At 50.0% G+C, this 24,622-nt stretch overlaps 1 protein-coding gene across 3 annotated transcripts in view; it reads right to left on the bottom strand.

Annotated features, from left to right (window-relative positions):
* Positions 1 to 24,622, bottom strand: part of LSP1 (lymphocyte specific protein 1) — a 48,535-nt gene that overhangs the window by 9,290 nt on the left and 14,623 nt on the right. For 2 of the 3 annotated variants that reach the window (XM_084207566.1, XM_084207567.1), the window contains exons 2-10: positions 14,696 to 14,848; positions 12,528 to 12,617; positions 8,739 to 8,922; positions 7,663 to 7,791; positions 4,507 to 4,550; positions 4,256 to 4,337; positions 3,769 to 3,909; positions 2,902 to 2,982; positions 1,939 to 2,053 (exon numbers count right to left, since the gene is read on the bottom strand). In XM_084207566.1, the coding sequence (XP_084063692.1) occupies positions 1,964 to 2,053; positions 2,902 to 2,982; positions 3,769 to 3,909; positions 4,256 to 4,337; positions 4,507 to 4,550; positions 7,663 to 7,791; positions 8,739 to 8,922; positions 12,528 to 12,617; positions 14,696 to 14,848 (994 nt within the window). In that variant the 3' untranslated portion in view covers positions 1,939 to 1,963. The remainder of the gene's footprint in view (positions 1 to 1,938; positions 2,054 to 2,901; positions 2,983 to 3,768; positions 3,910 to 4,255; positions 4,338 to 4,506; positions 4,551 to 7,662; positions 7,792 to 8,738; positions 8,923 to 12,527; positions 12,618 to 14,695; positions 14,849 to 24,622) is intronic. The other variant, XM_084207568.1, reaches the window with a different exon arrangement.

Raw genomic sequence — 24,622 nt, 5'->3', positions numbered from 1 at the left:
CCACAGCCTGAGCTGCTGTGCTGAGGAAAAGAAGGGGAATGCTACTGGGCACAGAATTTGCCTATTTTTCAATGCCAAATGGCATCAGGCAGTTGCTGAATGCCCAAATTGACACCTACAGAAAAACCTCTGTTCCATAGCCTGCAGTGAGGTCCTGCAGCCCAGGAAGGGAGGGAAGGAGAGAAGAGAGAAAAAAAATACCAAAAAACACCACACCTGTGTTTAAGCAACTAGGAAGCTGCTAAGGTGGTGTAAAGCAAGTGACAGGGGTGAGCCAGAAGGGTTTGGGAGCAAGAAGGCCATGACAGTGATCCAGCAGTAGGGAAAAAAGGATGAAGATAGTTCAAGGGGGTGCAGAGGAGCTGGAGAGCAGCTCCCCAGGGAGCTCAGAGCGTACAAAACAGGCAGCTAAGAACCTAAGTACAGAAACAAGCCAAGCTCCTTCAGCTATCACAGCCATTTTGCAATTCACAGTAGAAAAAACCCAATGCTTCCATGTGAACACACCTAGAGAGCAACAGTGTTCTGCCATGGCTGTTTGGAGTGCTGGGTGGATCCTAGAGGACATCCTGTGACAGTGCCTTGCCTTTCAAGAAAGGCTGCTGGACAAAGACCAGAGCCAAAGGCACTTTCATTTGAGCTGCTCAGAGAAACCCAGGTAGGGCAAACAAAACCTGCTGACAATCTAGCAAAACCTGTTTGCTGCAGAGAACTGAAGCTCAGTAGGTTCCACCTGGTGCAATGAAACAGGCTTCAGGAGAAAGAGGAGATTAATCAGAGGGGAGACCTTATAATAGGCTTCTCAAAGTCACAGGCAGAGAAGCAAGTTGAGGATGAAAGTTCTGTGGACTAAAAACACAGCTTCAGGCAGTCTTGGGCTTGTACTGCTGCCCATCTCAAACAGCATTCAAAAGGGCATCTCCTCTAAATGGACACTACAAAAGGAAAAAAACAAGCCTAAACAAACAAAACACTCAGAAGCCAGCTCCTTAAGGGTGGGAGGGAAGGGAAAGAAGTAACACAAGCCCCAGAAGAATTCAGAAACAAAAGGTGTTTTGTAGCAGGCAGAGCTATTTTAACCTTGGCAATGAAATAAAGCTTCTTTTTTATAGTAGGGAATAAAAAAAAAAAGAGAATGAGCTTGTTTTCACCCTCAACTTCCTCTCCACTCATTGTGCCAGATGCTGCCCAGTTGGATCCAACCAGTTATCACCTCTCTCTACACCATTCCTCCTTATTGCCACAACCCTCTACTATCATCCACTCAAGATAACACCAGGATATCTATGAGCCCAAACACAATAGGAACGTGAGATCCAAAGGCCATTTCAAGAGAGCACAGAGACAGCAACCCAGCTCTGCCTTGCCCTTGCTGCACATCAGAGAACAGTCCTTTGTGCTCTGTTTCTACCCAGTACAGCAGATGTTCACATCCTTCCTGCTACAACCTTATTATAGACTGGTTCCATGAGGTTACTGAAGTCATTAAAAGTTTTCTCCCTGATTAATTCAGTAAATCTGGGAATTAAATCCCAGAAACATTTGAATTTCAGAAGTACATCAGCCCCCATGCTCAGCCAGAATGATCTCCAGCTCTCTCTACTCCTTGCAACTTAAGAGAGCATAAGGAAAGACAGCAGATAGAGACCATCCCTTTGAACTAGCAAAGGCAAACACATCTCTTCACCCAAACAGCAGCAGCTAAGGGAGTTGCCCTGCAGATTAAACTAACAGAGGTATCCAGCAGCATCAGAAAGGCAGAGACCAAAACAAACCCCTGCTGTGTACCCACTCTGTTCCAGCCCAGAAGCCAGGCTCCAGCTGTTCCCATAGAGCACCTTCCAACTCACCCAAAGTGCTGCTGGCAGAAACAGCCCCAGCATGCTGCCAGAACAGCCCAGGAGGTTGTTACACAGAGCAGAGCCATATCCCACCTACCTGGTTAATGACTTCTCCAGACATACTATTGCTCTGCAGCATCGTCTATCAACACCTTCTTGTACTGGCCATGGCCCGTTGCAACAAACTTGTACTTTTTGCCAGAAGGAATGGACTGAACAGGAGAGAAAGGAAGAGCCAAAGTCAGCATTTTTCTCTGTTAAATAGGCAGTCAAAAATCAGGCAACTGAAGCCAGAGGAGCAGGTGATACAGCTGCCTTTAATCCCAAAGGGCTTGGAGACAGCCCATTCTGTACTGCCTTCTTGCCCCCTTCACACAAACTCTCTGCACAGATCCATCACCACCTCCAGTAAGCACAAGGCAACACAACAAGAACACGATATGCAATAGGAAAGTAGATGCAATGCAGGCATTGTGAGGGAGACCCCCAAGCCAGGGTTGTTTCATCCATGACAAGAGACTGTGGGATTTACCAGGTACTGGCAGTTCCAACACAGGAACTGACAAGATACTTTGATCTTCCTCTCCCAGCTAGGCAGTTTGAGCAGTAGCTGCTTGCTGCATTTTAGGACATTTCCACAAACATTCCCACAAAACCCCAGATCCATCTGCAAGTGATACTGTCTTCGGTTCAGTTCCACTTAGTTTTGCACATTTTGTTTACTCTCAGTGCCAAAAAGCATAACAAGAGCAAAACTGCTCAAATTTGCAGTTCTATTTGAGAAGGCTGGGACTCCCAGCTCACAGGCTGAGGACAACATGCTATTCAAGAGACCTTTCAGAATTACTGGATAGAAAAGTATTTTTGCCCCCATTTTCATTAGAGCTGAACCAATAGCAATTCACTGTTAGGAAGAGCTCTTAAGCATGCAATTGCATTGACAGATTCAGGCAGCCCTTGTCCCTACAGAACACTATCTTCTCAGTACTGCCAACCCAGACACCAGCTCTGTTCTTTTTCAGCAGAGCAAGTGCTTTCACACTCACAGACACCAACTCACCTTGATACTGCTCTCAGGTTTGGGACTCCCCTTCTGTTCCCAAAGGCTTCTCTTACTCACAATGTCTCCAGCCACGATATCCTGAGAAAATAATACTTTCATTACCCTTCACTGTTAATGCTGCTGAACGTGTCTTTGTTCACATCCATTTCCAACCCACACATCTGACCTCCTTTTTTTTTTATTTACAATATCACATCTGACCTAAAACAGCTGCTGCTAAATCCCATGACTGTGAAAATGTCTTCCTGTTCCCAGTACACCCTATGTTTTCCTATCCCTTTTCCACAAGAGTTTGAATTGGCTCCAAGATGTTTATTTTCTCAAGTTTGTTAACTATTTAGGACACGTAAACATCAAGGCTTCTCTACCAAAAGGAATTCCACTCTCATAAACAGACTTGCAACCACCATATTACAGAACCAGCCTCACCCACAACAGCCAGAAAGTGAAATCACTGAGAGCAATACGTAATGCTCTCTTGCATTTTCCAAGTTTACAAGATTTATCACCTTGGTACTAGATGCAAGGTCATGCTTGACAACTGGAGCTCAGCCTAGCCCCTGTAGGAGACACGTGCATTCTCCCCACCAGCTGATTTTATTCCCATTTCAAATCAGAGCCTCAACCAGCAACACAGAGGTTTTCCTGCGTGTACCACCAAGGAACAACTGGGGACCCTGTCAGAAAAATTGCATCTCCAAGGTGCAAAGCCTTGCAATGGAAGACCTCCAATATCTATGCCTTTGGAGTCTGGAAGCCCCACAATCAAGATGTACCAACAGGATAAACAAGGACATGCACACTGTGCCCAGGGACCAGTCCCCGCCTCTGGCACAAGCAAGGCAAGTCCTCCAAGGGCTGTACCTTACAGGCTGAGGGCTTCACAGCAGATTGAGCTGTGACCTCCCCAGTCTCCCAGAGGCTTTTTGTGCTGGCTACCATCATGCTCGTGGTGGGAAGGTCAAGAGACGGCTGCCGGACAGGTTTCGGAGCCTTTGTGGAGGTCTGGAAAATAAATGGAGACAGTTTGCCATCAGAGTGTGCCTCTTGATTACTTTTAACCCTGGAAGGGCCTTGGAGATAAGGGGGTGTAAAAGGAGACTTGTAGAGTCCTACTAGTTCCTGTCAGATACTCACACTCCTTAAGCAGAGAGCATGAAAAAACAAGCATGGGACAGCTTGCCAAAGAAACCTACTTTATGCTGTGGGGGGCATACAGAGAGCAGCAAGGAGTGCTCCCACCCAAGGGAACTCCCACAATTTAGTGGTAAGGCTGAGAGGCATGGTGCAGGAGCAACAGCAGCAAAGAGGGCTCTGGGAGGGTGGGGGCAGAGACACCACAGCAACCCACCTCAATAGCCTGTGTGTACTGCTCCAGCCTGTCATCAATCTTCGACACGGGCAGAGGAGGCTGACTCTTCTTTATGCTGTTGCTGCAGAACAGAGGAGGATTAAGGTGCTCCCCCAGTGCCTCAGGCAGAAGGGAGGACTTTGTGAAGCACAGGCAGCCTGTCACTCCTGCCCTTCCCCACAGCAGGGCCTGCTGACCACCTCCCTTTGCAGCAAGAGAGCTGCTTTCCCCCGAGGCCAACCCAGAATTACCTTTTCTGTATTGAGCGGTTCAGCGACTCAGTTCTGTCCGTGATCTAAAGGGACAAAGAAGACAAAGATATGACTTTTGTTCAGGGACCTCAGATAGATGCAGGTCACCTTTGCTGACCATTTCTTGGCCCTCATCTCTCACCCATATTTTGGTTAGACATGACTCACTCAGCCCCCACGTTCCCCTACAGATCAGAGAGACAGTGAGCATTCCCTTTCTTCCTTCTTTCCAAGCAGGGGAAGAAAATCCCAACCAACTTCAGGGGCAAACCAACCATGTGTAAAATGAATGACAGCTGAAACACCAACCAAGAGCATTTTTTCTGCTCCCTCTGATGAAGGAGAAGGTCTCTCTCAGACCTTTGGTTTCCTAGCCAGACACAAAAAGGGAAAGGGCAAGTACAGAAAGACAAGGGGGAGAACTAGAGACCACATCTGCAGAAGAGAAGCCAAGCATGGAAGCAGCACAGGCATGGGTTAGGTCAACTTATCCACACCAGAGAAGCACGCAGACAGGGCAGATCAGCACATGGAACCACATGTGAGGCAGCTCTTCATGTCAAGCCATCAGGAGAAAGTTTTGCACCAGAGGCTCCTGCGCAATAACTCTTTGGCCAAGACAGGAAGGCAAGCAAACACTTGACAACCACTGCAGGAAAGGAAAGCTGAAATGTTGCTAAACCTTGTGACTCTTTCATGCCCCAGAAAACAAGCATACAGAGAGAAAAATCACCTTGAAGCCAAAGCGGGGGGCTTTCTTAACACCAGCTCCCACAGAGTCAAGGAGCAGCAACCAAGTAAAAAGGAGCCTTCTCCCCCTGTAAAACTGCTGCCTGTGCCACAGGAAACATCACCTACCAAGTTAGCAGATAAAAAACAACACTAAATGATCCTTTAAGATGCTTTCAGGATGCCAGTGCTAAATTTCAGCTAAACAGAAGACAAGACCTTGTCACATAGAGGACACATTTACTAGCTGTGCCCAGGAACACGAGGCCCATTAGAGAACAACCAAACAGTGCAACCCTGGCTAATAGAGATGACCTGGGGAGAGCCACTCTGCAGGGTCCCCCCACAGCAGCACAAGAGAAGCCCATCAGCCAGCTCTGTCTGCAGGGCAGGCTGTCTGCCTGCTGCCAGCTCACTCCTTTGCTCACTGCTGCAGGAGCTGCTGCTTGCCTCTGAGCCACAGCTTCAGAGACTTCACCTGGCTCACTGATGGGCAGGCTGGTACCTGACAGGGCACAGCACCAACCTGCAAGGGGAATCTGGTAGGTCTTTGCCTCAGCTTCCCAAACACAAGTACATGCCAACAGGAAAAAGCCTTGCCCACCCTTCCAGGGAGATGGGGTGCAGGTGCAAACCGTACAGAGGCACTTCTGAAAGGTTATGAACAAGCACCAGGTTAAACACAGGGGGGCCTAGGAAAAGCTCTAAGTGGCAATGTATCTCAGTATGACGGTCTAGGTAGGAGCAAACCTTCACTGTGCTATTTGGAGACCATCTCCCCCATCCCTGGCTTTTCCTTGCAGTGAGAATTGTGCATTTCCCCGGTCCCAAGCACTTTCTGAAAGCCAGAAGAAACCACAGCTGCTCATTCAGCCAGCCTCAAAGGTCAGGGCTCACAAGCAGCCTGTGACACAACAGAACTGGTACAAGATTTCCCCCTTGCCTCCATTCCCTCTGTTTCAGCCCCACACTGGCCCTCTGAACCCCTGACACACCACCAGCATCAGCCTGCCCCAGCTGTGCACCCAGCCTCCAGCAGCCACATCTGGCAGGGGCACACAGCACTGACTGCAGGTGCTTTTGCCTTTGCACTACCAGCAGGGCTTCTGCTGAGCTTCCTGTGCCAAAACACCTCCTTGGTGGCCAGTGTGCTTAGTTCTCAGGGTTCACAGAGCCCTGCTAGCTGGGGTGTAAAGATCATCCTTCTTTGGAAAGATTCCAAGCACAGATTTTTCCTAAACAGTTTTAGGTCCAGCTTAGTGTGTGGGTGAGCTCTGACATCACCACTGCAAAACAGGGACTGCATTTCTAAACCTTTCCCTGGGCTAATCCTAGCAGCAGCAGTTAAGCTGAGGTCGAGAAACTATGTGTGTTTTGGGGTTGTAAAGACAGAAGGTACAGCACATAAAAGTTGCTGAAAGCATTTTCCACATTTTCCCACCAGCCCCACTTCAGGAATATGCTTTGGCTTCCCCCACTTTTCAAACCTGGCATTAGCACCCAGCCTGCATCTACACCTACTCTGCCTCCTCTCTTTTAATTTGACTATAAAATGTATTCTCCACTAAGAGCAAGAATCTGATGGCTGTAGATGATGAAACCTTCCTCTTGCCATCTATTTACTGATGCAAAAGAAAGTACTCTCACAATCATTCCCACTCAGGAAATATTGAGTAAGTCACAAATAGAACAAAACTAAACTTAAAAAAAAGAAAAAAGCAAAGCTAGTTCTAAGAGCAGATTAACAGGCTGCACAGACTCCTCACCATCTCCCTCACTGCTACAATCAAAAAGGTTGGGGCTTACAAAGACAGAAAAGAAACCATTCAGTACAGAAACACTTATCTGTATCTATTGTATTTAAAAGCACACACACAGAACTGAGGATTTGTAGTAAATGCAACACAAGTCATAAGATGCAATTCAGGTGGTGTTAATAATGGGAGTTTCACAAGAGCAGCAATGCAAACAGATGTGATTGGGAAGGACACAATGCTTCAGAGATCAGAAATCCCCATTTGTTTAAACAACTTAAGGAGTACATTTTGTTCTAATTAAGAAAGAAATGCCACTGTTTCAGTTATTGGGGCTTTTTCCCTTCGGAAGGGAAATTTCATTAAGTTCTTGTGAATTTTGTTAAAGGTATCTGAGTGTCACAATATTCCCTGGAGTCCTCAATGAGCTTTAGACTTTTAGAGTGACTGCTACAGCCTCCAACAGCTCAAGGAGGCAAAGCAGGAGGAGGAGGTTGACAGCCATGAAAGATGAGGCAAATTGCTGAGGTGGTTTGTCTCAGCTTGTAGCAGGACGGATAACGGGATTCCCACCCCACGCTGCTGTAAACCCTGGATAATCCTTCCTCATCATTGGCTGGGTCCTGTGCTGTGACAGTGGTCACACATCCAGAGGGGCCCCAGGAACACAAACCTTTGTGGAGCACACTGCAGTGTGGTCAGAGCACAGCTCCTCCTCTTCCAGGCTGGCAAGGCTTGGGGCTTTCTGGCGTTTCTCTGGGGTTTCTTCTTTCTCTCCATCATTTCGCCTTCTCTTCTTTTCCTGAGTGCAGAAAAAGAACAAGCCAGGAAGTGAGCTGGTCAAACTGCTTATTATGCAACAACAGTGATTTTTCCCTGTCTCCCAGGCTTCCTGCTTTACACTAAATAAACAGAAAAGCACAGAAACTGAGTTAACATTATCTAATTTGGAAACATTCAGGAAGAAGCTCATATGTCATTTGGAAGGGAGGGCAGAAATCAGGAATTTTGAAGGTCTGACATTCCCAAATGGTATGAAAAGGGGTCCTTGCAGCAGTTAAAGAGATCTCTTACCACAACTGAGATAGGAAAACATTAATTCCTCTTTTAGAGGCCAAAAGGAGAGAGAAGCTGCCTTTAGAATAAAGGGCTGTAAAGGGTAACAGTTCAAATGCAAACGTCTTACTAGCCCCAGACAAAGTCCATTTATGACAAATGATATTTGAAGTTCAGCCCCCTGACTCGCACACCACTTGAATTCCAGCTTTGCCCCTCTCTCCCCCACCCCTTAACCAGGAATTATCAGAGAAAAAAAACCTCAGCTAGGAGCAACGCAAGGCGAAGAGATCTATCAAGACAAAGGACCCCAAAGGTGTGATAGGGGCTGGGGAAAGGAAAACAAGCAGTATAATTTAGATTTGAGTTGTCCTGTAAAGCTACTGACTACCCACAAAACCACAGGAGAAATAACACTTTCCTCCTCAGCACGACAGGGACACAGCAAAGCCACCACAAACTCTGAGAGCAAGCACAACCCCCCTCACAAAAGCGCAGAGGCTGCCTGCAGTGACCACAAGAAGGCACAGCACACAGGCAAAAGTGGCACCAGCCCCCAGTTATGCCATGGAACCACATCCTGCATGGGCTCAGCTTCCAGCAGCAATGGTGAGCCAGGACATTGGCGAGCAGCCCCCAGCACCAGCTCTCCCATCACCCTCTGGAAAGAGGGTCAGTTCCTCCTGATCCCACCTCTTGCTCAGCATGTTCCTCTTCCTCCAGCTCCTGAACCTCTTCTTCCTCCTGGCACAGCCTCTCTTCCTCTCTGATAACCATATTCTCCTCTGGGCTTTCCTGATCCAGCTGGATCTGCTCCAGTTTGACTTCAGCTTCTCTCACACCACTGTCCTCTTCTTCATAGGACTGCCTTGGAGACCTACAGATGGGGAGAGGTCAAAGAATAGAAGCACAGTTATGAGTCTACAGACACCACGAGGTACCTCACACCTCTAGAAATCCACTTTTATCACTTCCAAGCCTACATCATGCTGGGTATTCCACACCAGGGCTCACAGCCAGTTCCAGGCACCCACATGCAACAGCAGTCACATCTCACTCCCCCCACTTCAAGTGTCCAAGACCCAGCTCACTTAAGAGCTGTGGCAGAACTGAAGGGATCTGCATATCACCAGCATCATGATGGGCAAAACCCACAGGAAAGCAGAGAAGAGCCCTCTGCTCAAAGCCCCGGCAGAGAGGCCACTGCTACCATGATGTGGTGCTGGCTCAATTCCCTGCCTGGCTACAGCTAAAATTCCAGGTGCACCAGCACATCCTGCAGTCAAATACAAATCTGGTGCTGCCCCCATGGTTCCCAGCACTAATTCCAAGTGAGGCACTGTCACCGTCATATTTTCTGGAAAAATCCCTTTGCTCAGGATTTCTCTCCTGGGAAGCTGAGAAGCCTCAGAGAAAAAGAAAGCAATAATTATCTGATTCCCTTCTCCTGTGTTTTGCTGCTTTGGAATGTGTTTGGACACTGTTTACCAACAGGTGGTTGTTTCACTGGTTTCACGTGGATTGTTTTGACTTAATGGCCAATCACGGCCAAGCCGTGTGGGGGCTCTGCAAAGAGTCACAAGTTCTCATTATTATCTTTTTAGCTTTCTGTAAGTATCCTTTCTCTATTCTTTGGTATAGTTCTAGTATAGCACTCTTTAATATAATATAGTATCATAAAAAAATAAGTTACCTTCTGAGAACATGGAGTCAGATGCATAATTCTTCTCCTCATCTGGGGAACCCCACAAATACAAGAGGGCACCAAGCACAGCCCTTCTCTGCCTAAATTCATCTTCCACGCCAGCAGAGTCTTTTCCCACAGGAGAGCCCAACCAACAACACATGAACTTGCTTCTCAAGCTGAAGCTGAGCTGTAGGGCAAGGCTGCAGAGCCACTCCCCTGGAATCATTCCACAGGCAAGGCACAGCGCTACACAAGCAATGCTTACTGACACTTGGTCCCAAGCCTCAGTTTTGCCCACTGGAAAAAATTACACCTCTACTCACACCACTCATCTCATATCCCAGCAAAACAAAGGCATCCAAAGCAGATGGGATCACCCCCTGGCTTAGGGGTTTAAAAACCACAATGGGTTTGCTACAGGAGAATTGCTGCGGGTCCCCAAGGCTGCAAGAGGAGACCCAGGAGAATGTTTATGCAATCAGCTTTGCCAGAGCAGAGCAGCCCATGCCTTTGGGCACAGGGAGTACAGAGCCCCAGAACTCTCACTGGCTCGCAGCCATGCACCAAGCTGTTACTGCCATCTTACTCTGCCCAGCCAAAAGAGCTTTCTCCTCCCACCCAGTTCTTAGAAAATTGCCTGGCTAGAGAGAGCAAGGCTAGAGAGCTGGCTAGCAGGCAGCTGCCAAAGGGCAAGGCTGACTCACTGCCCCTCCCTCAACAGGCAGCACCAAAACACAAAAACAAGTTCCAACAAGACCTTTCCACCCACCTCTCTGCTGCTGGGAAGGCAGCTCACAGGTCAGCCACCATCCAGCCCTCCACATTGACTACATGGGGAAAAAGATGATGCATGTGCTGGCTCACTTGACTTGTTTCTCATCATCCTCTCACCAAGAGCAAACAGGCTCTGAAGGCCCAGGAAGCTTGCAGCTCTCCACCAGGATGGCAGCAATGTCTCCAGCTCAAGTGCAAGCTCACATTAAAAATTAAGGCCAGCAAACACAGTGCAGCCTATAGGATGCCTTTCACACCACAGCACTGTTGTGTGGGAGGCAGCTAGGCTGGCACAGCTTCACCTCCTTGCCCACAGCTAATAGCACGGATCTCCTACCTCAAAGAGGAGAGCCAGGACCAAAAAGAAAATGTGCCTTAGCACCAAGCACCAGGGGATGCAGAACCTGGTTTAGTTCCACCCAACAGAGAGCAGCTGCCTTCATCCACTCCTTCACAGCCACCACTTACAACCCAGGATCTGCCCCATCTCCAGTTAAACAGGAGCAAAGGGAGCTGGGAAAGCCTGGGCACAGCACTGCTTGTCCCAGCAGAGGCAGACACACACCCTACCTGTGCTCACACCACACTCCAGCTGCCCCTTGGATGAAGGGGATCCCCCAGGAGAAAGCTGCTGCAAGGACCTGACAGGGCACAGCCACCGCTGTGAGGGCAAGCCCAGCCTTTACAAAAGGCTCACTCCCAGCAAACCCACAGAGCCTGAGCTCCTTCCACTGCTTCTCCTAACCAGCTTCCACCTGCAGCTCCTGCTTTTAAAGTAGCACCTCTCACTGATGGGCTTCACCTGCCATGAACACCACCTCCCCTGCTCAGCTACAGGGTAAACACATAAAACCACAGCGAGAAACACCTGGGGAGGATGATGTTAATTCCAACTAATTCCCTTCTGAAGGCCAAGGAGGGAAAAGCAGTAGCCTTCCTTTCCAGACAAGCTCTTTGCAAGGGGGGGGCGGTTGGAAAAAGAGGCAGCAAACCAAAAAGCAGATGATTTCTAATTGCTCCCACAGATGTTATAATTACAGTGTGCTGGGCCTTGGAGGTGCTTGAGAAGTGCTTGTGGGGTCAGGGCTGCAAGGTACAGCTTGCAATGTGGTTTAGCCACAAGGTCTGGAGAAAAGTAACAAAACTTTGAGCTCGTTTTTATTTATTCAGCAGTAAATATTAATCTTAAGCATTTTTTCAGTCACAGAATAGTTTGGGTTGGAAAGGACCTTTAAAGGTCATCTAGTCCAATCCCTATGAAATAAGTAGGAACATTTTCAATCAGATCAGGTTTCTCAGAGCCCTATCCAACCTGACCTTGAATGTTTCCAGGGAAGGGGCATCCACCACCTCTCTGTGCAAAGAATTCTTCAGGGTAAAGAAGAGGCTATGTCTAAAATTCCCTACAAAGTCAAGCTGCCAAGAGGGCTGAGTCACAGAGTTCATGTGCAGGTAGGCAGTATCCAAGGGAAGTGGTTGAGGCAGGAGTTTGGTCTAGTTCTGTAAGGGAGGAATGATGGGAGGGCTCCCAGGGCTCTTTGCTGCCTGTTTTTCTCTGCTCAAAGAGGAGTCAGGCACAAGGTGGGCTGGGGCCATAACACCCACTATGCTGACATGAGCCAGGAAGCAGCAATAACTTAGAACAGCTTTTTTGGCTGGCCTGGATTATGTTAGAGACCATTTCAGCCCCTGCAGCAGCTCAGGTGGCTTAAATCTGCTGTTGTCACTCCTCCAAACCCAGGAGTCCTGGCAGGCTGCCACTGCTTGGAGCACAAAGCTCAATCCAAACATCCCCAAAGCCTGGGGCCGTCCCTGGGCCATTCCCCTGCCAGCCCAAAGGGCAGGCAGAGAGCATCTGTCCCAGTGCTGTGGGGCCTGCTCTGTCCTGCTGCTGCTCCACACTCTGGCCTCATTCTTACACGTGCCAGGCTTGACCTGGGGCTGGTCACCCCTCCTGAGGGACAGTCCTTTTGCTGGGGGCAGGGGTACCCCTCCCCTTGGCTCATCTGTGTCCCACCCACCTCTGCTTGCGCTGCTCAAGCTTCTGGGACCAGTCACTGAAGCCCTCATCTTCCTCCAGCTCCGAAGTCCCAGATGGCTTAAAGTCATAGCTGAAACACAGCAAGAAGGAAAATTAGCATGAGAGGCATGTAAAAAGGTCTAAACCTGGCCTGGAAGAGCCACAGCCTGACACAGTCCTCCTCCTTTCAGTTATTCCATTCATTCTTCTCTGGGTGAGCTGTACTGTTGAAGACAGCCATGGCAGAATCATCCCAGCATCTGTGGCCCTGGGCACAAATGTGTGCTCAGGCTAACAGAAAAGCTCCCAGGGAGCAAGGGAGACTGGCTGAATGCTGTCAGCAAGCTGGCTGCTTCCCTGTGTCCCTCTGCAAACACAGCCCCAGGAGAAGCACAAAGCCAGCACAGCCCCATCATCACCACTTGAGCTCATGTCCATCCCTCTGGCTCCCAAGAACACTCCTGCCTTTTTCCTGCAAACCCTCTGTTCTCCTGACTGCTCCTGGCTTTCTCTAGTGGGGGTAAGGAAATGCAAGGGTGGGTTTGAACTAAGGGGAGTGACATGGATAGGACGAGTCCCAGCGTGGGAAGAGCCACAGGAAGGAGGGGGCAGGATTTACACAAGAGAGAATGAAGCTTTTCAGAAGATTAATAGCCAGGGCTGACCCTGGCTGCATGAGCAAGCCCAGGTGGCTGTCAGCAGCTGTAAACAAAACCAGGGAATGGCCAGAGAAGAAGAAGAAGAAACATCCTTGTGGTTGAGCCTGGCCCAGCAAGCTTTGGCATCGTGGAGCAGGGAGCAAAACCCTTCATTTTAGTGTCATTGTCCTCCTAAGCACTCAGTTGAATTTGGGCGATGCCAGTGGTGCTGTGGGGGCAGCAGCACGGCTGTGCCTGTGCCAACAGGACTGGAGCCTGCAGGCTGGGTTACTGCTCTGGGCCTGGGGCTGCTCACAGCACCAACCAGCAGAGCAGAGACCAGAGATCTCATCTGCTGTTTTAAACACCTTTTCAAATTATTTCCTAGCCCCCACGTGAAGGGGGGGGTTTGGAAAAGCTAATGACTATTATTACTTTCCAGACCTTCTGTTTGCTTTTAGAGCAGACTGCAGCAGCTTTGTCTGCAGAATATCACCATGTGTATTTCTGCAAAAGATTGTGAAGGTATTTTGCAATGCTTTTATATTTAAAAAAATAAAAAAGTCCTGAATAATTTTGGAAGCATCTTGGGAAAAAAAATTGAAAAAATGGAAAAAAATGGAAAAAAAATAGGTTTTCATAAATAACTTCTGCTTTTTTTCTCAGTAAAATGAAGTTGTTGCTTCTCTGTGACTATAACTTCAAATCCTGCCACCACTTTTCCATTGTGTTCAATAGATTTAGAAATAACACATAAATAGTGGTAAGACTGAGGGCTTTGAGACAAGAATTTGGCAATTCAGAGTGCAGACTACTTTTTGTGCTAGCCCCAGTGCTGCACAGCATCTGGACTGCTGAACCATGCTCGTGGGGAGGCTGCAGTAGGATGTGCCATGGGATGCTGGGGATGTCATCCTATCCCTTCTCCAGGTGTTTCCTCTTTGACAGCAGAGAGCTCAGCATCTCCATAAATGCATCCTGAGCAGTTTCCCTCTAGGACTTGCCCCATTAAAGCACAAAGTTAATTTTAACCCTTGGAGCTGTGAACTGCACCAGCCCAGGTGCTGCTTCATGCTTCCCAGTGCCAGGGCAGCATCCTCCAAGGAAGGAATGGGAAGCTTAGCCAGGATAGGTGACTGCTTGCACTGTGATCTGCCTGGGATTGTGCATCACCTCCTCAGGCACATCTGTCTTTCCATGTATCAGGAAACTCCATTACTTTCGGTGTAGGATGACTCCCAAGTTGAAATTTAACCAAGCACTGAAATCACTGGCAATTGGGACTCCCTACAGAGCCTGTCCCAAGCTGTCCCAGTGTAAACTCTCAGGGCAGTAAAACCCCATTCCTCCAGCCAAGAAAACAATCAAAGCAGGACTTGTGGAGTTTTCTGCCCTAAGAAGAAAGCGCAAAGCATGCAAATCCCCCAGCCCAAACCCTTCACAGAACTTCCCCATCCTCCCCAAACACCAGGGGGGTTTGCTGCAGGGAGAAGGTGCATTGCTGAAGGATTTATCCACGGGTATTTCTTACTGGTTTTGCTGTGCCAGCGTGGCGCTCTCCGGGCAGGAGACGGTGCCGTTCATGCCCTCCTCTGCCTGAGACCGCAGCTGCTTCTCCCGCTCCCGCCGCCGCCGCTCTCTCGCCGCCTCCTCCTCATCCTCCACGCTCCACTGTGCTGTCAGCCTGCCAAGCCAGAGGGAAAACCCATCTTTAATGCCATCAGGCAGTCCTGTGAAACCTGGTAACAATCCTCTGAGGTGTCTGGGGTCCCCCCAGCAAGCAGGAGCCTTCTGCAGAGGAGTGCTCCCACCACGAGTGGTGATCCTCCAAGCGGCATCCTCGCCTCCGCCAGCACAGCTCCACAGTGGGACTGACTGATGGGCACGGACAAGGTGGGACACAGGCACTGGGAGAGGGGTGCAGGAGAGCCTGCAAGTCTCTAGAAGGAAGATGTGGTACATATCCTCTTCCCACCTGCCTGTGGGCTGAAGCCCACTGGAAAGCACCATTCCCTGCAAAAACAGCTTTGCACCCCCACTTTGGAAGGGTTCCTAAGTGGTCCTGCAATGCTGCAAAGTGTCTGAAGGGTTTGTAAAGGGTCTTACAGCGCTGCAAGATATCCAACACCACCATCTCAAGCTTTGGCCCACAGAAGGCAAGATCTGTACCCTGGGGAGGAGTTTCCTTAGGCAGTTGAGCCGCTCCTGCCTGACCAGGAGCCACGGAAACAGCGGTGGATGGCAGCACCTATGTCCTGCCCTGCTCTGCCCTGCCTGGCTTCCTGCCAACCCTGCGGAGAAGAAAAACCTGCCCTGGCTTCTCCCAGACGTCTCAACTGCTGCACAATAATGCCTCTGTCAACAGAACAGCCTCCTGCATCCCCAAGGAAGCGATAAGGCGGGTGCCGCATTCCCTCTCTGGTGATAACGCCAGTCCAGGCGCCCTCCACGTGGGATCAGCTCCTGCTCCACTGGCAGCACCAGCTGAGATTCAGGCAGAAAGGGACATGCCATGGGGTGCCAGCACTCACCCAAAGGGCCTGTGGTGGCAGCTGGAGCAGGGCAGGTCTGATTTGTGGTACGCAGGGCCGATGCTGGGGCAGATGCCTCTTCGCCCCACTCACGCCTGGCTCAGCCAGGTCCAAAGCAGACACAAAAGCTCTTTCCCCTGGCACTTTCAAGCCTGTTTACAGAAATGTCTTTCAGGAAGGCACACACATGGGAGCTGGGAAGTCCATCTCCCACCAGCAGCAGGACCCAGACCAACCTGCACTTCCCCACCTCAAGCACACCCTGAGGACCACGGTCCTCTGAGGATGAACCTGCTCAATGGGAGATGCAGTGCATCATTATTCAGACTGGAACAAAGAGCCTGTGGAAGGGAAAATGAGGAAAAAATCCAAGCAGAAATGCCTTAGTTGAGACGTGTTTCAGCCCAGTTTGAGTGAATGAGGGACAGGTTTCAGCTGGCCCCAGGAGTGCCACTCTGCCAGCCTGCCTGGCTTTGCCCTCAGTCTGGACTATGAAGCACGTGAGAGGGCCTCACTTCACCGTGGATCTCACCAAAAAGCTGTTTTCTTTTGAAGTTCAGGGCAGATACCTCCCTATCCCAGCAATGGTGGGGGGAAGCCCATTGGGACTAATTGATGAAAAACGTTGCCTTTCTAATTACGCTGTGAACCTTGTTAGCCTTTCCAGGGAAGACTCCCTCAGAGCCTGTTTTACTCTGCAGCGTGAGCAGGACTGTTGATCTTAGCCCCAGTAGCATCCCTTTGCACAGTGGTCCCTCCACCACCCTGTCAGGAAGCTGGGGATGACTCCAAATCACTGCCCTCCCAAACTCCCACCTGCCCCAAGGCAGCAAAGCCAGATTGTAAGTCCAGTGAGGAAAGGTTGCCCATGCCTGCTGTGCCCACAGAGGAGCAGGGAACAAAGCAGACCCCAGGGCTTGCCCAAGAGAATGCTCCACTGCAGGGTAGTTACTGCCTGCCTTATTTTGGGTGGGGTCTTTCTGCGAGCACCAAATTCAGCTCTTTCCCTTTTCCACATCATCGCCCCTTGCCACCTTGCTCTCCATGAGGAACAAAGCAGACCCAGACCCGAGCCTGAGCTCCCCTCCTCCCTTCCCTACTCATCCCACACTCCTATTTATTATTTTTCCTCAGGTTCCCATAGAAACCCTTGTCTGTGGACCTGGCAGGAAGCCACCATGTTGTTGTTGGTTTTTTTTTTTTATAATATATAAATGAAGTCATTCATTAAACTCTGCCATGATCTCCCTCCCTTGTGCGACAGCTCCAGATAGTCTCCAATTTGGAAAGGCTCTTAACCCCCTCTCGCCCGTATCGCCCCAGTTATGAGAAGCAAAGTCCACGTTCATGCCAGAAAAAGTTTTTGATTAAAATCTTTCACTCCTTCTACCAGTTCCTTGGGAAGCTGCTTCAGAGGCGGTGCTCCACCAACACCCCCAGCTTGGCCAGGGTGCTCTGGAGAGGGGGGTCCCTTCTGAACCACATGAGCTTTCCACACTGTGAGAGCAGCCCTGGTTGGCAGCCCTCTCCCTTTCCCAGTTGGATGTGACTAACTCTCTCCCCATGACCTCACCGGCTCGCTATTCTGTCCCTGCATCCTCCGAGCAGGCTGAGGACAGAGCTGGGGGCGACCGTTCTGGGGAGAAGGATTTTTCTGCAAAAGCAGAGATATAACTTTCCCAGCTCCCCTCGCCACAGAGCAATCCAGCTTTGTCACAGAGCAATCCCAGCTTCCAGGCTGCCCGCTGCTGTGCTGGGATGGGTCTCAGACGCTCTGAGCATCCTGGGGGGGCTGCGATGCTGGGAACACCATGACTCTGCTCAGCAAAAAGGGCTGCAGATAAAGCCCCCACAGATTCAAAGATACCAGCACACTCCAGCAAACACCTAAACTGAATTTATTTTCAGATTCTGAGCTCTCTGTCATGCTCAAATAGCCTGATAGGGGAGTGAGGTTTAATAAGTGATGCGTTGGGGTTCAGTAATCACACTGACAAGGAAAGGAAAAAGGATGATTACTTTTGGACTGACCGAGCAGCACAAATATTTGTCTTTAGTGAAAAACAAACAAAACAAAATGAAGCTAAAAAACACAAGCAAATGAGAAACTAAGCCCTGCCAAAGTCCTTGTGTTTCGGTCAGCTACAGGGGTTTGTTGGACCCCAGACAAAATGTGCCATTTCAATTTGGACAAGCACAAGTGTGAGCAGGGGGTCAGCTGTTAAATTGCCTTTCGGAGCAAAAAGGTGGAAAGATTTAATTTCCAAATGGTTCCATTTACTAAAACGGGGCCATGGTCTCCCGTTTGCTCTAATTGTTCACAACCACATTCAGTAACTCAGCGTGCTCAGCCCACAGTGGTATTTCACAACCCTCTTTCCCAATCCTAGAAATAATTACCCAGTGCTTCAGGATCAGGCTGATCCCACGTACCTTCACCTCCAGCCACCACTGCCCCACGTTGGTCCCAGCTGGGGAGGTTTGGGGAAGAAGCAAACCCACAGCTGCCAGTGGGACCAAGAGTTCTCAACTTCATTTCACCCATCACAGGATGGGGAAATGGTAAGCAAGACTTGAAGCTTGAGGAGCTGCAAGATGAGCTACAGCAGCTACACTCCTGAATCCAGCCATCTGCCTTTATAAAACCCCTCCATAGAGGGATTTTCAAGAAATATGAAAGGAAATTCACCCCCTTAAACAGACTTTAGTGTGATGAGAAGGGAGGAGAAAAGCTAGAGAGAGCTCAGTGGCCCCAGCAGCCCAGAGCTGTGGCAAGATTTGCTCCAGCAAGAGCTCATCACAGGGCTGGGTCATTTCTCTTACAGGGTCCCTACATCTCTGCCAACAGCTTTTGGATGTCTTGGTTGAGCCAAACACACTTTGTGGAATGGACTCCTCTCTTCCTGAGGACATCCCACAGGTGTGAGGATGAGCTGAAAGCCTCTTGGTTCAGCTGTGCCCACAGAGACCCTGCCTGCCAAGCATTTGGGATGCTTAGATTTCTGCTCTGACCAGGGCCAGCTGCCTGTTTCAGATCCAGCTCCTGACCTCACCTCCCTCTGGACCCCCAGCCAAGGGAGGGGCTTTATTTCTGCTTGCACTACAGAACAGCTCTTCCTGCAGGACAGCAGTACAGGCACCCACACTCTGGCTGCTCTGCTCCCATGGCCACAAACACCCGCTCCAGACAAGCCAGCACGGCTGGGAAGGTCACGTTTCCTTTGGGCAATTCCTCACCAGCACTTGAGGAGATTTTAATATTCAGGCAAGGGAAATTTCTGGCAGCAGATGAGCTGTGTTTAAGGGAAACTCTGCAGACTCAAGGAGTCTTTTGCATGGTTGACGGCTCAAAGGAAGCTTTGCTGGCCCAAACCCAACCTTCAGCACTAAAGCTAATTCCAGAAAGGAAAATCAAATGCCTCCCAGAGGCTTTGGGCTTTGCAGAGCTGCGCCAGAAAAACTCAGGAACCCTCTACCAACACACTGGACATTCCTGTCTCCTGAGCTCACTGGGGTACCAGGCCAGGAGCGTGCTGGCTTTGGTTGCCACCTCTGTTGGGTAGGTTGCCCCCACAAAGGCAGGTCACAAAAGGGAAGAGGTTTTGGGAACAGGATGTAGGAGGAGCCCTGTGCAGCTCCAGAAGGTAAATTACCCCATCACCTGTGAAAAACCCAGTGTCCACCACAGCTAGAAATATCCCCTGGGAGCCACAGGGCTGCATGAATTAGAGAACTGGGAAGGGCAGCCATCCCATCTCCTCTCTGTTGAGGTTTGGGAAAGGGAGATGTCAGAACCAATGCAAGGGACCTTCCCCTTCCATGCAGCCTGCACTGCCCTGTCACAGTGCCAGATAACACATCAGTGCAGAATATGGCCTAGGACCATCCACAAGTTCATCTGCTGCCGAGCAGAGATGCCAGGCTTTATTTCATATTGTGTTTATCACACATTTATAAAGGGCCCTGACTGCTGGCAGGAGATGTGCAGCTCACCCTGTCACACAAAAGGGAAGAGGACACCCTCTGAAGGCTACAGCTTCCTCACCCACTTGACTTTCTGCCAACAAATTAATCACTTATTAGTGGCATATAATGGCTCTGTGTGACTCAGTCAAGTATGCTGAAATACACAGATAAAGCCTCCACTCATGTCAATCAGGACCACTGGTGTCAGGCCACCACAGAAGTCATGGGTTTCCATGCCTTGGGAGTAACGTGGCTGGATAGCAAAGATTACAGCTGGGTCATCATCCCACTGAATAAGGAATGGGGTGAGGATAGCAGTACAAGACAGGGAGACTGAGAAAAGAAATAAAATGAGGAATTATTATGTCACATCCTAAAGTTTATTTCAGCCTCGCCTCGGGAGAGTTATTCTAGCTCCGAAACAGCAGCGTGTCAGTCAAAGGCAGCCAGAGATACTCCACAAGCCTCTCCCTCCCATACATTCATGTAATTCCTCAGCTGCATTGCTCCGTTCAGAGTCCAGGCTACAGAGTTTGAACAAGAAGGGGGGCAGGGGGAGAGGAAAAAATGCATCTATGCACTTCATCCTCAGCCTTGTTCTCATACCAAGCTTCCCCACCCCACACGTAGCTGTGCAGTCTTGGCCATGCCTCCCCATTTCTCCTTTAAATCATGGGTCACCTTCAGGATGTGAACAGCAGGACAGAGCTGCTTCACACCCAGGAGTGGCCACAGAGCCCAACTCCGCCTCCTGCTAGAACTGGGGCTGTGGAGAGGCAGCACGTATGGGGTGATAAGGACACACCAAGGCATCTGAACAGAATATGATACATCCCAAACTTTCATCAAGCAGAAATAGAAGGAAAACCACATTTAGCATTGCAGAGACCTATCTCCCTTTTAAAAATAAAAGCAGCTCTTCTTTTTTTAAACAGATCTTGGATTTCCTCTGCACAAGCACATCCCCTCTTTGCCCTGAGAAGGATGTGCAGATGTACAGCCACGCATCACATGTGCCACATATAAAACTCTGCCTAGTCTAGCCTTCATTAAATCCCCTGCAAAGATTGACCTGTCACTGTGGCATGACAGGCAGGGAAAGCCCCAGGATGGTAATTTACTGCTTGCACAAGCAAAACAAGACGCACTTGAGAAAGCTGGTGGCAAATGGCAGGAGGAGGGATGAAAGCAGGGCTGGTCCTTCATCATGAGCTTCATCTGTCCCCTCCTGCCACTCACAGGACTGTGGCTCCAACAAAGTACATGGAATGCTCCATGCTTCCAGACGCCACAGGTGATGCACAACCCCTCACAGAGGCACCAGGCAACCAGGGGGAACAACTGTTTCTTTTTATTATTATTGATTTTAATCACGGCAGACAGAATCAAAACGAATCGCCTCCAGGATGATGAATTGCACCTTCAGGACCGCGGGTCCTTAGCACACAGATAGGCCGGTGCAATAATGCATCAACATCACCGGCCAGGAATTTGGCAGGGGGAGGAAAGGGCTGGGGCCCGAGCCCTCCCAGCACTCCACTGCATTCAGTACGTGTGAGAAATCAGGGCTGGGTATGACCTCCAACCATGGCTCTTTCTCACGGTCTCTCCATCTCAGCCAGAAGGCTCAAGGAATTGGAGGGTTTTTTCTGCAGGGCAGGAAGTCTGGGCTCTGTTTGTGCAAGGGAGAAGCATGTCAGAGGAGAAAACAGACTTGCCAAAGAGATGCAGACTGCCTTGCCCAGCTTTTGAATTTTATTTTTCTCCTCCTTAAGAGGGAAGCAAGACTCCACAGCCTCCCTGCCTCGGCGACAGTCAGCCAGCATCCTTCTTGACACACTCCTGCTGGAAAACAAATCTGAGCCTAGAAAGGTGAGCAATTGCCTTATCCCTGTCAGTGGGGTGTTTTTAATAGCCCAGCTGGCCTGGCCCTCCCTGGGCACCCCGGGGCAGGTGGTCCCCCAGCAGCAGGAGGGAGTTTGGCCATGAGAGCGCTGCTGCTCTGCGCCCTGCGAGCGCCGACATCTCCTCCTTTGCAGCCATCACCCACGAGCTGCGCTGCAGCAGGAACCAGAGCAGCAGCAAGCCCTCGCTCCCTGCTGCGCTAGGACAGAGCATCTTCGTGAGGAAAAAGAGTCTGCCCCAAAATACTGATCCCACAATCCTGTGTTTGAGGGCATGGCAGCCCAGCTTCTTGCTGAGGCACTTGGCAGCCCCAGTTGTCCTTTGCCCACCACAGAGCTGAGGGATGGTGCTGATGCTATTTGATGCTCCATCAAAAGAGTTAGAAATGGAGGGAGAAGGAGAAATCAAAAAAAATTGGAAGCTGAAAATTAGTTTTTAGACACCATCCCAGCTGGTGTCTCAGGCCTCAGCTTTTCCAACCAGCATTCTTTCTAGCTGAGCCACGCTCAGATACACATGGTGGTCCTTTCCACACCATGAGAGGATGCCAGTGACCTGTGGTCGCAGCCCTGACGGGCTCAAAGGCTCACTACAGCTTCCCAAAATTTCCATGGGCTCAAAGTTCAGGCCCTGAACATCCAATTGCCTGAGAGCAGGAAAAAATCTGGGTCAGGCCAGGCTAAAGGCAAACAAAACCCATGCACCAGTTTCTGGGAAAGGTCAGTGGTAGGTGTACTTCTGACAGAACAAACCCTAGGGCTGGGAAAAATCTGGGAATGGATCCACAGAGTACTCAGAGGGGACAGATGAGCTGCTTCAACTGGAGAGAAAGGAAGAGCTGTTATCCTTGGGGTGAAAGCTGAGGGTGGACACAAGGCACCCAGGACTTACCCACCACGCACTGGCTTAGCCCTTACCCTCATCCTGCCCCACAGCTCAGCTGGGCTGCAAATCCCCAGGCTCCTCCTGGGTTGCAGAATATGGTGGCATCACCCTGCAAGCAGCTGGCACCACAGAAGGCACCCTGGGATGTGGAAATCCCCCAGGCATGCCATCAGTCAGGCCCAAAGGGCTCTCCTGGATGCTCCTCCCTGCCAGCAGCCTCTGCTCATGTCTCCCTTTCCATCTGCCCTCCGCTTGTGGAATCCACAAAGGTGCCCATCTGCTCTGCCCTGGCCATGCCAGTGGGGCACAGAGGGATAAAGAAATAAATGCCACTAATAAAAACATCAAAATAGGGAGGACTCGAGAAGGGCAGCACATAGGGTCCTCATGACACACTGAGGCAGCATGGCAAAGCATGAATCACACTGATGGAGGCCCTGTGTCCCCTGGTGTCCCCATGCAGGGATCCCTTCCTCCTCTTCCCACACAACTGCTCTGCTGCTGGCTCGTTCCTACACGTTTCAGTTTCCCCATCTTCCCCTAAAGAGCTGCCCCAATTCTTCACAGCAGGAATTCCTCACTCCCTACACCTATCTGGGAGCCAGGGAGTTGAAGCAAAGTGGTTCTGCAATAGTCCCTGGAGGCAGTAGCTATCTCCCAGGCAACAAACTGTGCCCAGCCATGTCCTGGCATCAACCACACACTCCCCCACCCCACAGAAAATGTTCTTCCCCTTCAAAGCGCCATCCAGCCCTCCCAAGTGCTTCCCAGCTCCTTGTTCCCAGCTCAGCACTCAGGAGGTCAAGACAAAAATACCAGAGTAGCATCTTCCCTGCTGAGACACATCCTGGCAAGCTTTGGGAAACATCGAATGCAGGCAGAAAGGAAGGCGTCCCACAGAGCTGGGCAGAGCCCCCATATCCTGATCAAACCAATTATTACACTCATGACACGCACCAAAATTCAAGTTCAGGGAATTTTAGAGCTACCATAGTGCTGAGGAACTCTAAGCATCACCAGCAGCATTGCCTGGAAAGAAAGAAGGGGCCCTGTGGTGCCTCATGGGTGCCAGGAGCCATGAGTGCTGGAGGTGGCACTCATCTCATCACATATGGCAGGCCAAAACACAGCACTGTGCAAGATTCATTTCAGATCTCACGTTCTGGCTTCCCATGTTAATGAGTCCACAGAAGATAACAAAGCAAAAATCCCATCCTACAGAGTAAATAATTAGCTCTATCCCGTGATCAAATTTTCTGGCTTTTTTCTTCCCCTGAGCTTTTTCATCCTCAAGATTCAGCCCCTTTTTCCCACAGGATTATTTGTACTCCAGACTCCATGGCATAGCAAAGACATACAATTAGAGACACTGGTTTATTTGCTGCTCTGCAGCAGCCGTGCTCTGGAGCCCCTGCCCTGGACCAGGCCCCCGGTGTGCTGGGAAGCAAAGGGGTGTTGTAGCATGTAAGAACACTGTCCTTTTCCCCCAGGAACAAATCACAGCTCACTTCCTAATGGCACCCCAGATTCAGCCACAAGCCAGATAAGAGAGACAAGAGCAGCAGTGCTCCCAGCTCACATCCATATGCCCACACACTGCTCCCCAGGGCAGCACATCCCAGCCAGGCACCCAGAGCCCAGCAAAGGGGACACACAGCATCCAGTGGGAGCAGTGTCAGCCACCAGGCCCAATAATCCAGTTCCAAGGAGCAGCACAGCTGCTTTACAGACAGGCTGATTTGTAGGTTAATTAAACAGCCATATTCTTTTGTGAAACACTTCAAGCTCGATAAATAGAGGGAGAGTAAAATTCCAGCAGGAGCAGATAATGAACTGAATGAATCGACATGACAGGTGCTGGATCCCTATCTTATTTATAGGAATACATTAGAAGGATAAGGAGAAAGAGATCGTGATAACAAGATAAAGTGGCTCATGTTTGGAGAGGACTTTGAAAAAACACAAAGCCTTGTGGGCGTGTGAGGGATCATCGCGGTAAGAGGGCTACAAAGGGAGAAATATTTCCCCAGTGATATCCTGACAGAGAAACTATGCTGGACAAGGGGAGTGCCTGGGCACACGGGCCAAAGCAGGGAAGGTAGATAGCCCTGCAATTGCCCATTCTTCTCATACCATTCCCTAAGGTAATTACTCAACCACTCGTGCTCTGC

The sequence above is a fragment of the Fringilla coelebs genome (genome assembly GCF_963513975.1).
Source record: "Fringilla coelebs genome assembly, chromosome: 6".
NCBI lineage: Eukaryota > Metazoa > Chordata > Aves > Passeriformes > Fringillidae > Fringilla > Fringilla coelebs.
Note: the sequence above shows the minus strand (reverse complement) of the source record. Positions and strands in the feature narration are given on the sequence as shown.